This window comes from Artibeus jamaicensis, unplaced genomic scaffold (genome assembly GCF_021234435.1).
Source record: "Artibeus jamaicensis isolate MK-2021 breed Jamaican fruit bat unplaced genomic scaffold, CSHL_Jam_final scaffold_754, whole genome shotgun sequence".
NCBI lineage: Eukaryota > Metazoa > Chordata > Mammalia > Chiroptera > Phyllostomidae > Artibeus > Artibeus jamaicensis.
Window position 1 is genome coordinate 975550 of NW_026522054.1, and position 15293 is coordinate 990842.

At 54.4% G+C, this 15293-nt stretch overlaps 1 protein-coding gene across 3 annotated transcripts in view; it reads right to left on the reverse strand.

Moving 5' to 3' along the window:
* LOC119036543 (calpain-8) overlaps positions 1 to 15293 on the reverse strand; it is a 71028-nt gene that overhangs the window by 38862 nt on the left and 16873 nt on the right. Inside the window, exons 3-10 of one of the 3 annotated variants that reach the window (XM_037128372.2) lie at positions 10789 to 10907; positions 8414 to 8547; positions 7588 to 7756; positions 6500 to 6583; positions 5492 to 5577; positions 3775 to 3849; positions 2934 to 3094; positions 1356 to 2243 (exon numbers count right to left, since the gene is read on the reverse strand). In XM_037128372.2, the coding sequence (XP_036984267.2) occupies positions 2233 to 2243; positions 2934 to 3094; positions 3775 to 3849; positions 5492 to 5577; positions 6500 to 6583; positions 7588 to 7756; positions 8414 to 8547; positions 10789 to 10907 (839 nt within the window). In that variant the 3' untranslated portion in view covers positions 1356 to 2232. Of the gene's footprint in view, positions 1 to 1355; positions 2592 to 2933; positions 3095 to 3774; positions 3850 to 5491; positions 5578 to 6499; positions 6584 to 7587; positions 7757 to 8413; positions 8548 to 10788; positions 10908 to 15293 lie in introns of those variants that run through there. The other 2 variants (XM_053659512.1, XM_053659513.1) reach the window with 2 other exon arrangements.

The window sequence follows — 15293 nt, forward strand, 5'->3', positions numbered from 1 at the left end:
GCCATAGGAATATGTGCTCCAATTACTGGGCACAATATGCAACCCAAGACACCAAGTGCAATGAAGGCTGGAGCCGGCTCGGGGTACCTCGTAGACAGTGTAGCCGATGCTCAGCATCCCTGTCCCATCCTCTTCTGTCACCTGCGGTTCTTCTGCATCAGGCCCAGCAGCACCATGCAGCAGGGCTCGCCCGTGCCTGCCTCCCGGTGGTCGTCCACCTCATCCAAACAGATTTTAAACTGGGGATTGGTCCAGTAAGTGGCTAAAAGGCACCAGGTGGTGGTGGTTCCCACCATGCGGAGTAAGGGGTCAGGAAGAACAAAAGGAAAGGAAAGAACCTGGATCATCCCAAAGAAAGCATCCTTCCAGCCCAACTCTACTTGGTGAGCAGCCTCATAAAGCAAGTTTCCTTTCCAAGGTGGTGAGGCATTTTCTCCTGTCCCCCTGCCTTACCCACAAACCCACCGATGCATCCCACAGTATTCAGAAGCTTAGCACACTTCCACTTGACCAACTAGGAGCCCAGGAGTGCTTGACTGGGAATATCCACGGTCCCCCACGGTCCCAGGCTACACTGGGCACACCCGCCCCCAAAGAAGTCACTTCCAGATCTTTCCGGAGAAGTGATGTGCGTTGCCTTGGTCTCATCTCCTGGGCTGTGAAGACGGCCCCACCTTCTAGAGGGAGGGAGGACTCCAGGTAACCAGTGTGTCCCAGGGAAGGGGGCGCCCTGCAGACAGGCTAGAAAGACAGCCTCTCTTGTCCCCTGGCAACCGCGGTCCCACGGCCATGTGCTCTCTCTCAGGCAGGCCACGGCCTCACGTCACAGCCCGAAGCTGCCCTGATTGCTGACTCCTGTCCGCTGGCCCAGAGCCCTGCCTTGACTGCTCCCGTGCTGCAGCCCACGGGTGTGATACAACCTCGTCCAGAGGAAGTTCCTTCATAATGCACAAGACACAGTAACAGGCAATTAAGAAGTGTGCCTGTCCCACTGCCTACGGAGAGCTAAAAGCACGGCTTCGTTTCCAGCAGGACTTTTGAAAGTAATCTCTCAAAACAGTGACTACAAGCTGAAGCACAGTGAGGTTAAACGGGGTGACTGAAGGCACATGGCAAGGCTGTGACAGTCAGGCTGTGGCAGTCGAGTGGCAGAGTGCAGCTGAAGGAGACAGCCTGATGGGCACTTCCACAGTAGGGCCTCCCCAATTTCCATAACGACGCATCCTGGGGACAGACAGGGGTGGACAGAGGGGACATTCTTTCTCCCAGGCTCTACATGAGGGTCCCCCTGGATGAAGTAACAAGGCACTCACAGATGACCACGAGCCACGGATGATTATTTTTTCCTTCACAATCTGATTACTTATTCAATTCCACCGCCCCAGAATCTCCACTTCTCGAAGCTTTTATTTCAGATTTCACAGCCAAAGGTGGTCCAGTTCCAGGGGAGGCAGAGACCGTTGTGCGACCTCCCAAACTCACAGCGTTACCAAAGGGCAGCCATTGACAGCTAGTTGGCAGCACAGATGGCGTGGTGACTACCTTAGGCACCCCCCTGCCGTTCTGAGCCCCCCGGTGGTCCACGCAGATTCCCTACGCCTTTTCTAAGAGCTTGCTAATGGTGAGCATATTTTAATTTCTCCCACATGCAACATGAGGGCAATCGCTACATTTTTTTTTTTTACGCTCTGGCAGAGCCGGAGGATGAGAATAAGCCATAAAAATGATACCTGCGCTGGTGCAACGCTCCCTGTTTACAGAGCGCTTCACGCGGTGGGTGTTACCACTCAGTTTTGAGATTTAGGAAACTGGGGTTCGGGAAAGGGACCCTCCCAGGGTCCCTCAGCTGGTAAGCTGAGTGACGGTGGCAGGAAAGGACCTGGCCTCCTTCCCGTCTGCTCAGCGTCATCTCTGTCACCCTGGGTGGCAGTTCAGGGTTGGCCAGGGGATGAAGGGGAGAGCCTGCCCCGTGTGGGATTTTATAACAATTCTGCTTCCTCGGCACCAAGCACAGGCCGGCAGTGAGCGATGTGTGAGCAGAAGGCAGATGGCCCTGCCCGTGAATACAAGCCCAAGTCAACCACCAAGTCGCCACAGACCGGGAGGGAGCATGGGCCAGGGCAGGTGGACAGTGGAGGAAGTGGGTGTTGCCTTCCTTCCTTCATCCTCCTTAAAGACGTGGGGTCGATTTTTTTGGATTTCCTCCTCGGGGGCTGCCTCAGCCGACTGGACCTAGGAGGAGCCTGCACAGGTGTGGATTAGTGGTCTCCTGGGAATGGCAGCTTCCCACCTTCGTAACGAGATGAGGGTTAGTGCAGAAGCAATGACTTTGCACCAGAGCGTTCCCACCAGCGACAGAGAGCTCCAGTGGCTCCCAGGAGAGCGGGGAGGGGCCACCTTCAGGCTCTAGCTGTGGCCACCCATGACCCACAAGACCAGGCAGCCCCACCTGGGACTCAGGAGCAAACACAAAGAAAGGGCTACTGTGATGGTGTGTCACTCAAGATGGCAGGGAGGACCCTGTGTTCGTCTGGCGCGCCACTAGCCACTCTGTCCCAGAGCTCACTGGGATGGGTGCCAGCCGCCTGGGCCTGGGGGGAACAAACAGAGGCCTCAGCGCAAGGTGTCAAGACACGGCTAGTATGGAGAAGCACGTTCTTGGGGGCGGGTGAAGCAGGAACAGTCTGAACACACAGAAGCTGGAGAAGGGTGTCACCTGAGATGGGGCCTCGGGTGAAAGCTGCGGAGGCTCCGCCCCCACCCCTGCTGCCCTGGTCTCCAAGCCCCAGGGTAAGCGGGGCCTCCGAATGGTGCCCAGAAGCCAGAGAACAGAGTGCAAAGGCACTGCCCAAAGATGAACTCGTAAAGACCCCGGGTTCGGCAGACAGGCCTAAAGAGGCGGCCCAGGCAGCCCTGGCCGCCAGCCCTCTCACCTGGGAAGTTCTGGCGGCCACCAGCAGCACAGCCCCGTGTCCAGCGGCCGTTGAACAGGACCAGGCCCCACTTGTGAACCTCCTCGCTGCTCAGGGAGTCCGGGGACGGGCTGCAGATCTCCAGGCGAGAGAACTGCCTCAGAAAATCCGAGAAAGACATCCTGGGGGCAGAGGCAGCGGAGGGCTCTCCGTCAAGAGAGCAGGGCTGGGAGGCTGAGGGAAGGCAGGCCTGCGGGGCACTGGCCAGTGCTGGGCTTCGCTACAGCCCCCGGGGACAAATCCTCAGGGGCTCCTGTCCAGGGTGAGGTCTGCACAGCCGAGCAAAGAGAATGAGCCGGAAGCTGGAAGAGACCCCCGGAGGTGGTCCGAACAAAGCCCCTGCCTCCAGGGCCGGGGCTCCAGGGAAGCCTGCAAGGGAGTTCCTCCTACTTCGTTCTGACTGACGTCCAGCAGAGAGGCCTCTAAGCCGTGTCACAGTCACGGGGTGTCCTTATGGCCCCACTTAGCCCACCCACATAGGAAGTCGCCCTATGTAGATGGTGAGCTGCGTCTCAGATCAAAGATGTGCAGGGATTGCTCTTACTTCGTGGGAGAGCTTCAGAAGGTGGGGAAGATGGGTGAGAACTAACCCACGGTGCGGGCCCAGATCTTGCGCTGCTGACGCTGTGGGCATCCTGGCAGGGGGGTGGAACCACACTGGGGCAAAGGGGAGGCGAACAAGAGCCCCCTGGCCCAGCACCGAGCTGGATTTCTGGAACACCCAGAGTTACGCTGCCCCACATGCGGACAGGGAGCGAGCCGCAGCTGCGGGCCAGCTCTCCGGCACACAACACACACTCACCAAAACTCTCCATCCTCAGCCTTCTTGTCCAGCTCTTCCTTCTGCCTGGGGTCTATGTAATTCCACTCCGGGGCGCTGGGGAGAAAATTAAATGAATTTTTTATGTTTTTAAATGAAGCAGAGGCCGGTCCTGAAGGGTTTGTTGTGATACAAACTATTCACTGCAGCCAAATGTCCCCTGAAAGGCAGCAAATGGAATTAAACAAACAAACAAAAAAAAAAAGGCCTGGAGAAAAGGCAGGACAGTGTGGGGAGGGGACACAGGCTGGGGACAGGGACACTGTGGCCACTAGCAGGGTGACCCCAGACCTGTGGCAGGAACATGATGCCATGATCTTGCCCGAATTTCACTCTCTGGACAAGCTTCACATTTCTAATTAGGAATCCCAGGCCGCTGAGCACAGACATGGGGACATGGCACCGATTAGTAAGTCTCACTCGGGCTTATCTGCGGGTCTGGGGGAAGGTACTGTGAGAGGGTCTGGCCACCTCTGGGCCCAGGGCCACAGCCCACTCCCTGAGCCTGTGCGGAGGACAACCAGGCCCGATTCTGTAGCAATTTCCCTAAAGTGATGTCACCCTGGGAGGCTGCCTGCTGGTGGCCTTTCCATGGCAATGCCCGCAAACTCTGTTCGAATGCCGTCCCCAGCCACCTGTCCTTTACCTAAAACGTGCAGGTGATGTCTGAATAACAGAGCAACATCCAGATCCATCTTTTTAAAAACTCTCTTTCCTGAATGCTTTCATTTGGCAGAACCGGGCACTGGGGTTTTGAACCATCTCGGGTGGTCGCCCTTTCATGAGGGCGGCCACGCTGGGCCCCAGAGACCCCTGCTCCTTCACGGGAGCAGGACGGTTTTGAGCCGTAACGTGTGACTACATGGAAGGAAGCCCCCTCAGAGCCCTGCCAGCATCACGGTCTCAAGGGCCGAGCGTGGGTTACATGCACGTATAAGGGCACGTTGGGCCATTATTATGACCATTCCCATTTCTGGTGGCTCTTCGCCAATGACCCTGGTAAATTCTATTTCCTTTCCCAGTGACAACCTGCCACCCCCGTGCCAGCAGTGGTGACTAGAAGGAAATTGTCCCACATGCCCAGCACCCTCAGCGACCTGGATTCCAGGGCACAGCGGTCCTGGGACACCACCTCGCACTGACTTCCTCTCCCCAGTGGAGAGGCCCAGCCAGGAGGAGCCTCTCTGGTCACTCACGACTTGGCTGGGAAAGGTCAGTATCAGCCCACTGGGAGCGTGGGTGGTGCTCCATTCATCACTGCCTGCTGTGGCCAGTTGGCTCCCAGGACAGAGTTCCACTTTCTAAGTGGTCGTTTCCTGTGGGGCTGGCCTTTGTCAGACAGACCGGGTTTGCGGAGCGGAAGGAATCCGATTGTGACTGATGGATCTCACCTTTGGACCGCCGAGGTGCGGCGGGCAGAAAGCAGACAGACCGTGCGGCCCAGGGCCCGGTCCAAGGGAGACGCCCAACTTGCAAATGCCGAGCAGAGACCCAAGGTCAAAGGCGCCGGCTAAGTGGGTTTCCTTTTGCCTTTCCCAGACCTGGAACCACTGACCACCCTTTTTGAACAGGCTGTGTGATTTGAGGGCAGGAAATGCTGCCGAACTCACTCCACCGTCCTTGTCCCCAGGATTGTGTGTGTGAGTGATGCCCTCCCGCCCAGGGAGCCCCGCACTGGGGGACGGAGGACAGCACCTACTTGTCACTCCAGGCTCCCGTCCACTCCACTTCGCCCCACGGGTTCCTGAGTCTGATCAGCCTCTCCGGGCGGCCACGGAAATCCACCTGCAAGGTCCACACACGGGTTCACGTCGGCTCCTGGGATTCGCATGCCATTTGTCAAATGTCCCCAAGTGACCACACTTTTATTTGCTTTTAAAGTGTGTTGTCAGGCCTCGGCCAACTGCTCTATTTGCCACAATTTGGCTGAGTAAATAGTGAATTCAACACAAAAACAAGCTTTTGTCTGCTTTGCGGTGGGTTCATATTTCATAGCTGACGCAGGTGTTAATATATCAGACCTAATAATGACAAACACCTTTCCAGAAAATACTAATAGCACAGCAGTTAGCATTCATGGAGCACCAAGTGTGGACTAGGCATGGTGCTAAGTATTTCAAAGACATATTCTCAGGGCCCTGGTTGGGTAGCTCAGTTGGTTAGAGCGTTGGCCTGATACACCAAGGCTGCAGGTTCGATCCCCAGTCAGGGCACATACAAGAATCAACCAATGAATGCATATGTGAGTAGATGTATATAAATGATATAGTAATGAAAGTAATGAAAGTCACAGCCCACACTCTCGCCTTGGGTTGGAGGGTGAGGGATACCTGTACTTCATCCCATTGATGCCCCCCCCCCCAACAGGGAAGGTAACTTTTCTCTTTGGAGAACCTATGGAGTTCTACTGTTTGACCTGTGAAATGAGATCTAACTGACCATGTCTATACCTTCCTTCTAGAGCCTTCTCCCTCCTCCTGGCCACGCCCCAGAGGAGAACCTGCATTTGAGGTCCCATTGCCCACATCTGAATGGCTGAGAGTCAGATGGGCCCCAGCACCGAGCAAGAGCTGACCACAGCACATGCGTGGTGCCCAGGGCTCTGTGCAGCCAGAGAGAGAGTTTCCCCAGAGTTTCCTGGGGGTTGCTCTAGACTCGTGCTCACATCAGGGCTTATTGCCCTTGTGCTCCCCCTGTCTGATTTTACCTCCTCAACTCCGGTGACTGAGTACGCGTGACTCTTGACCAGCTTCTGGCTGGTGATAGCTTCCGTTTCTGCTGCACTGGAGACCTGGGTTGAGAACACAGTCCGCTCAGAATGGTCAGCCCTGACCATGTTGGCGCTGGTCCTAAAACGCCTCCCAAAGACACAGCACCCAGGCCCAGGGGCCCCTGCGTGGGGCCAGGGGCGCAGGTGCGGCAATGCACCCCAGGTGCGCAAAGGGAGCCTGTCCATCCGGCCCCTCCGTAATCAGGCCTGCCGTTCCGGGCAGGGTGCTGTGTGGCTACCAGGCCTGGAATGTGATTACCAGGCTTTCAAATGTCACGGGAAACTGGGAAGTCATTTATCCTCCAACAGTGACCTCATGCTGCCTGAAGAAGACCGATTCTCCATGACCACTGCCCGGGACAACTTCTGGCCCTCCACTGGGTGTGGTGACCGAGTTTCCCCACCATCATTCCTGCTTCACAGCCCGCCCCTCCCCCACGCCCCAAGTCGCTCCTCCATCACAAACACTCCATCAAAATCTGCTAGGATTTTCAGACACACCACATTCGCATGCCTGAGGTCACCAGGGGAGGGCAGCAGAGAGAGAAAGAGCTGGTGACAAAAGGCCACAGGCCTGGTAGTGCCCAGGCTCTAGCGTCCACGCCACCGCAGCACCCCCCTCCGCCAACCCTCTAGAGAGGGTGCGGCCCCTGGTTTCAGAACCTCATGCTTCTACAGAGTCCATATTGGTTTTCCAAAATCCCAAACCTGCTTTGTAAGAAGGCAGAGCAAAGGTAGGGCCAGGATCCGGAGATCAAGGCCATGTTCTTCAGGCAGTTTTCATAGCACCAAAGGGGCTCTGTCCGGAGAACCTAGGGCTCCTACCACAAGACCAACCCCTATCCCTACCCACTGATTAGATATTAACTGGCTGCCTCATGCTCGGGACCAATATGTCCCTGGACTTGCCCATTAAGCCCCAGGCTCTGCTCTGGCCCAGCACCTCCCTGGGCCTGTTCTCTCATCCCCATGTGGTCCCTTCGCTATCACACAAGGGGAGAGGAGCAGAGAAGCCATCGGCTCACATCGATGGAGCAGGCCAGCAGAGAGCCCACGCGGAGCGCCTTCCGGACGATCTGGTACAGACTGGCTGGCGGCTTCTTCAGGTCGAAGAACTCGGAGATGCCCCCTGTGAAATCCTCAAACCCCTCCATGGTAGACCCCCCAGTGAGAGCCTCGTAAGAGCCGTTGAGCCTGTTGAAAAAGAAAAAAAAGCACCACCCACAGCCATTAGCTACCCCAGGGAGGAGACCTCGTGGGTCGGGGCTGGGACCAGGCTAGTTCATGGTGTCGTCTAGAAGGTGGAGCCTTTGCCGATCTTGCTGTGGCCCCAGCTGCACGTGGCCAACCCAGCGCTATGCCAGAAATGAACCTCAGACCACCTCCCACCAGGCCACCCACTCCTAGGAAAAGTTAAATGCAATCTTTCCAGAGCTGACTCTAGCTTCTTGAGTCTCTGAGTGTTGGGTGGGGCATGAATAGGGATGGGGGGACCTTCCCTCAAGACTAAGAGGCACTCCATGGGACCTGCTGTAGGAATAGGTGCTAGAAAAGGGGTGCCAGAAAACAAAGCTAATTGAAAGAACCCAAAAGAAGGCTCTGACCATGGAGTGCCTTTGAGAAGCACGACTCTGGGACAGAGGGCCAGCAGACTCTGACTTGCCCCCACTCACCCACTCCCACGGGACAGAGCAGAGCTTTCAAACCCCCCAGCCCAACTTTCTGTTTCTCTCGTTACTGAGGGACACAGCACACGAGGTCCAGGTGCTGGGAAAGTCCTGGGCGTGACACCCGAAGTTTGGGGGTCGGGGGCAGGTGAGATCCTCCAAGACAGAGGGTCTCCCAGCTTACTTGGCGTAGGCCTTCTCCAGCAGGGCGCTCCAGAACTCGCTGCCTTCTTCCGAGTGCAGGAAGAGCAGCTCCCCGTCCTTGGCGGGCAGCCTGTCGTCCACCACCACGTCCACCCACTCGCCGCGCTGCCAGAACTGCAGAGGGCAGACACAGAGCTGCGCGAGGGGCTAGGCTGGTGGGAGGAGCCTCCGTGAGGTTCGGTGTCCGAGTCTTGGGCAGGTTAGTGCACACCAAGCTCCTCACGAGCAGGATTTGTGTCTTACTTATCCGTGTACATGGGAGACACCGAAGAAATCAGGAAGCACCGAGTGCAGTGTCTGAGGTTGTGGGTAAGAAAACTGGCCCGGGAGACTTCCGCCAAGACGGACGCATAGGTGGATGTGCCGTGCCTTCTCACACAACCAAGTTTAGAGACAACTTAATATTAGCAACAGAAAACACGGCCAGAACACGGAAAATTGAACTTTTCGGAAGTCTGTTAACAACAAATTCTTCAGTCTGACCGGTAAGGGGCAAAACCAGCAGCTAGTGGAGTGGAGTTGCACAGGAAAACTCCGTCAGACGGACTCAGGCGCCACGTGGATCCAGGCGCAGGGTTGGACCTAGTGAGCGACCGAGCGAGCGACGAAGCGAGCGACCGACCGCAGGGAAACAGCGAGGGAGCAGGGCTGTGGGATGACTGTGGTTGCACATTTGTGCACGAATAGACAAGCGAGGGAGTGGGCAATTGGACCGTCCCGAGGCAAGCAGCAGGGAGGGCGCCGCCATTTTCCCGCTCTGACCACACCCCCACATACAGCGTCACAACCCAGCGACCTGGTAGTCCAAGGCACCGCTCACACTTAAAGGGCCAGAACAGACCAAAAATGGCTCAAGAAGAGCTCAAAGCCCCGGAACCTATAAATCTAAGCGATGACGAAATAGCAAAACTCTCAGACTCACAGTTTAAAACACAGGTGATCAGGATCCTCACAGAACTGGTTGATTATAGCCACAAATTAGACAAACATATGAAGGCGAAACTAATTGAAATGAATGGAATTGCACAGGAAACCAATAGCGATGAAAAGGAAACTGGGACTCAAATCAATGGAGTGGACCAGAAGAAAGCAAATAATGGCCAAACAGAAAAGAGTGAAGAAGCAAGAATTTAAAAAAATGAGGACAGTCTTAGGAACCTCCAGGACATCTTTAAACGCTCCGACATCCGAATTATAGGGGTACCAGAAGGGGGAAAGGCACAGCCACCAGTGGAGAACTTATTTGAACAAATAATAAAGGAGAATTTCCCCAATCTGGCCAAGGAAATAGACTTCCAGGAAATCCAGGAAGCTCAGAGAGTCCCAAAGAAGTTGGACCCAAGAAGGAACACACCAAGGCACATCATAATTACATTAGCCAAAATTTAAATGAAGGAGAGAATCCTAGAAGCAGCAAGAGCTAAGGGGACAGTCACCTACAAAGGAGTCCCCATCAGACTGTCAGCGGATTTCTCAAAAGAGACCTTACAGGCAAGAAGGGGCTGGAAAGAGGTATTCCAAGTCATGAAATCCAAAGACCTACAACCAAGATTGCTCTATCCAGCAAAACTTTCATTTAGAATGGAAGGACAGATAAAGTGCTTCTCAGATAAGATCAAATTCAAGGAGTTCATCATCACCAAGCCCTTATTATATGAAAAGTTAAAGGGACTTATCTAAGAAAAGGAAGTTAAAGAAACATGAAAAGTGAAAGGATAACAAAGTCACAGTTATTAACAACCACACCTAAAACAAAAGCAAACTAAAAGGACAGCTAGATCAGGTGTGGAAACATAGAAATGAAGATCTCAAGGAGGGTTAGCAACCGGGGAGTGGGAGGAGGAGAAGGGGGGAGAAGGTACAGAAATTAAGTAGCATAGACAGTAGATAGAAAATAGATGGGGGGGGGGGCAAGAATAGCATGGGAAATATAGAATCTAAAGAACTTGAGACACATGGTCATAAACTAAAGGGGGGGTAATGGTGGGGACAGGGGGTAGGGTGGAGGGGAATGAAGGGGGGAATAGAACAACTGTAACAGCATAATCAATAAAAAAATTTTTTTTTTAATTAAAAAAGAAAACTGGCCTGGCCTCACGCAGTGGTGACAGAATATGACTCAGGCCCCCATCTCCTGACACTCGCTCCCAAGCACTTTTCTCAAGGCCATGAGGCCTGGGGTTGACAGCAGGGGGTGGACGTGTGGGTGATTGGATGGACACATTGAAGCAGCAGTTCTCAAACCCCAGTGTGCTCCAAGACTACCTGGAGGGACCATTAAAACACAGGCCACACAACCCCCCGCCGCCAGAGCTTCTGATTCAGAAGATTTCAGGGGGGCCCGATGCACAATACCTGAAAATGAAAGATTCCTGCGTAGTTCTGCTGGAAGTCCTGGTCCCTGGGCACCACCCGGTAAAGCAGCTCTTCATTCAAGGTCAAGGAGGCGATAGCCGCCAGAAGCCAGCAGTCTCCTGCCCCGGGTCATAGGGTCACACACTGGTCAGACCAGGCCTGCAGGGTCCCTGCTTTCTGTGACCCTGACACCACTCCCATCTAAGTCAGAGAGTCAGACTCTCTCTTCCTCCCATGTCTCAAGGTCACAGGCAGGAGTCAGCCCCTGCTGCCTTGCTGGAAGTCATGTACTCAGATAGCAATTTCTCAGGTCTTCCCTATAACAACCCTCTGTAAGCTGACCACATCACTTCTCCAAAGCACTGCACCAGTGGAGAAAACGGAAAGAAAAAACAATCCAGTCTGTTTGGTTCCTAACTAGCAACTCTGACAAAACATTTAGTTGGGGCAACACAGGATCTACCCGCTAGCCCAGGATGTGTGGCAGTGACCCTGCGTGCGTGCGTGCGTGCGTGTGTGTGTGTGCATTCCTGGCCCCAAGGGATGTTCGGTGACAGAAAGCTGGCCCTCCATGTCTGTTTACAAGACTGCCCTTTCGGTTTCAGACGCACCCCGGCAGCCTCATCGCTTAGACCAGTCTGGAGAAATCGATTAGCATGACATCAGCGTAATGGGGGGGGGGGTTGGGATAAAGATCAAGAGGTTAAAAATTCTAAGGTTTGCCCCCGGCTGTGTGTCTCAGTTGGTTGGAGCATCATCTTGTAAGCCATCCTGTAAGCCAAAAGGTCATGGGTTCAATTCCTGGTCAGGGCACATGCCCAGGTTGTGGGTTCAATTCTCGGTCAGAGTGCGTACAGGAGGCAACTGATCAATGTTTCTCTCCCTCTCTCTCTCCCTCCCTTCCCCTCTCTCTAAAATCAACAAGCACATCCTTGAGTCAGGATTTAAAAAAATCTAGGGTTAAATAATGGTCACTTCAGAGATTCAAGTAAACGCAGAATAAAACAGAATCCTCCTTTCTGTGCAAGGTGTGGCCTCCCAGGCCTGTGCCACTGAGCGGGGCTTCCTTGGAAGGCGTCATCACCCCTCTGGCATCGACATCAAAGGATTGAGCACAGGCCCCGGACGCCCCTCTCTTACCCTCACATCCTGCGACAGGCCTATTGCCCTGGAATTGTGGCCGATTCTCACACCCATTTCCACGCTGACTCAACCCCGACGCAGAGGCCTCCACTCCCGTATGTGTGCTGTTCACTGCACTTCCTCTCGCCGTCCTGACAGCGGCCTCCTTCCAGTCCCCAGCAGAGCTCCCCCCCTGGGAGTCTCGGGTCTGGTGAGCAAGTTCCTCCCGCTCGTTCCATCCGAGTGGCTCCAAAACCCCACCCGTGTGTCTTAGCCCTCACCTTTTCCGTATAAAAACGTGTGAATCTCTCAGCAGATCCTCAGCGGAAAGCCCCTCCCACCTTTCGGAGACTTGTCTAGCTCCCCGTTTTCCTTTGACACTGTGGCCAGCACGTTGCACACCTAGTCCAGGCTGCGAACACACCGGTTGCACGCAGGCAGGAAGTAAAGTGTGGCGCAGACCTGGGAGGGCCTGTCACCTGCTCAGAACGGCTCCACACCATGTCATCTCGGAGAGCCCTTTGCGCTCTCTGCCCTTCTCCCAACAAAGAGGCTCGCGATTTGGTCAGGAATGAACTCCTTTCCCCAAACGAACTCCTATTCATTCTCTCTCTCTCTCTCTCATACACATACACAATCCAGAAGCCAACCCTGTCCCACTCCCTCTCTCCCAGGCCTCAGCTCACTGACAAGTGCCACCCTCCTGATGACAGCAGGTCCCAGGTGAGACCAGATCCGGCAGCTGGGACAGGTGGGGTTCGTACCGGCAGTCACAGGTATTGCTGCTTCTCACGAAAGAAGACCCGAGGGAGGGCGGTGTGCCATTAAAAGGCAACTCCCAGCGAGGAAACAAAACCGCGGAACGCCCCTCTCTCTTCCGGTCTCCCTCCCATGAGGCCCCGCGATCGCGCCGTGACCCTGATCGGCCCCTTCCGCTCCTCCTCCGTGGACCAATGGCGGGAAAACCGACAGGACGCAGACCCTTTGCGACCTGCCTCCGCCCACTCCTCCCGTAAAGCCGACCCCAGGCAAACTCAGACACGCAGGAAGCACGCCCTGGTCTCTTCCACGCGCTCCCTTGTTCCCTCTGCTGGCAAAGGCTGCCCGGCAACACCCCCTGCTCAAACTCCCCGCTTCTCCACGAAGCCTTCCTAGTGCCCCCCTTCTCTACTCTCCAGCTACGTGTGGCCTCTTCTTTGTGTTTCCTAAAGACCTTGGCTATGCTTCTCTGTGCACTGACCACAAGTGGCCTCAGTTCATGGTCATCCGCCAGAATAGACTCAAAACTCTATTTATGCACCAGATGCTTGGCAGAGCTTTGCTGACCCTGTCCCTGACCTGCTGGGGGCCCCAGGCACTCCCTTTTCAGAGCCCCCAGCTCCTGCCCGAGCCTTGGACACAGCTGCCTCGCTCCCCTACTCCTCCCTGATCTCTTCCTGCATGCAGAGGTGTGGGTCCTTTCATCCTGGCATCCTCTGCATCTGGCTGCCCCATAGTGGGGGCTCCATGAATGTGTGATGAATGAAAACAAATAAGCAACCAATCCGATAAATCAATGGGCCCTGTTTTGTTCCTGTGCAGACTTCCAGCAGCACCTGCCATATGTTTGCACCTGAATCTCTCTGCTGAGCAGGGAAGCAGAGGCCGGCCAGGGTGTGCAAGAACGGGGCCTGTGTAAGCTAAGCAGGCAGCCCCCCCCAGAGACCAAGCCACACGTGGCCCTCCTGACCGGGCGCAGCCTGCCTCTCTCCTGGTAAGGGCGTTCTTGCTCTCAGCCTGCACTGCGTCCAACCGAGAACACGCCTTACTCATTACAATTCAAGGCACACAAGCAAAATGTCCCTTCGCTGTTGATATCAAACACAGCTGCCCAGCTGGAAGAGAGTTTAATTTTCTCTTCATCTGCCTCAGTCCTGACAAGTCACAGGGCCCACCTGGCTCTCGCGGCAAGTGCCGAGCTCCAAGGAGATGCACTGGGGACTCCGGTTCTTGGATTCCTGCCCGTGACTGTATGAGGTGCAAATGGATTGTCGTGACAAATATGCTTTTTCTAAGGAACGTGTCCAAATGAGTGTGTTCCCCTTCAGAGAGTCCTCTTGGGAAAATAAACATTTATTCTGTTGCTTAAAATATTTCAGGAGCTTGTTTTGGGGATCTGCCTTGAGGCCTGTCGCATATTATTTGGGATCTTCTCCGTGGGGACAGAGCTCTGATCTGGGAACCTGGTTTTAATTTTCAAACGCAGCCAAGAGCACCCTGGCCGGGGTGGCTCAGTGGGTGGAGCATCATCCCATGTACCAGAAGGTTAGGAGTTCGATTTCCTACCAGGGCACATGCCTGGGTTGCAGGTTCAATCCCCATTCAGGACACAAATGGGAGGCAACTGATCAGTGTTTCTCTCTCACATCCATGTCTGTCTCTCTCTCTCTCTCTCTTCCTCTCTCTCTCTCTCTAAAGTCAACAAACATATATTTTTAAAGCAACCAAGAGGCTTTTGGACCCAAGTTGAGTGGTAAATAAGGTGGATGAAAGAGCTGGGAAATTATCTTGATGGACAAGGTTCCCTCTGCAATGCCCTCCAGTGTGGGCTGGTCCTGGGTTAGAGGCGTGGCCAACTGGGCAGCTAAGCATGGGGGGCGGGGTCTCCTGGGTCACTGACCTCGTGGGAAGTTGGGCAAACCCCCTGAGCTTTGTCTTTCCTCCTCCTTATTTAGGTTATACATGCAGTGGGTTTACTATTCGTTAAAACAATAAACTGATATATATATATTTTTTTTTTTTTTCTTAGTCCACTCAAACAGCGATCTCCTGGAACCCCCCTCCACTGCATCAGGAGGCCCGGGGCTTCCAGAAAACAGAGACACACCCCAGCCGTGACGATGAGGTCATCGCTCTGTCCTGCCAGGGGAAGTTTCAGGTCAACCAAAAAATAATAATCCCAAGTCAGGCTTTGCTGCAGAAAGAAATCTCTGAATTCAAAAATTCCCTTCCCACATCACCACCCGGCTGGGAGGTCTGAACCCCGAGTGTTGTTGCAAGCCAAGGAGAATGCGGAGGTGCTTGTGGGCTCCAGAGAGAAGCAGCGAGCCAGGAAGGGAAGGGAAGATTCCGAAGGCATCGATTTGAGCATCAAAGGGTGGAAGAAGGACCTTGGGAAAAGGAATGAAGTCCTTGAACATTCTCATGATTCCACCTCGAACGTCGAGCGAGAATCGGAAGATGCCGCCTGCTTGTGTCGTGTGGCTTTTTCAGGAAAAGCACAGCCCCCAGAAGGTCAATCAGTGGCTTACCGCATAGTCTAAGACTGAGACAAAGCTGCAATGATTACGTAAGTCTAGTGACATCTAAGGAAAAAACTGTTCTCCTACTTTTCAGTATCATTT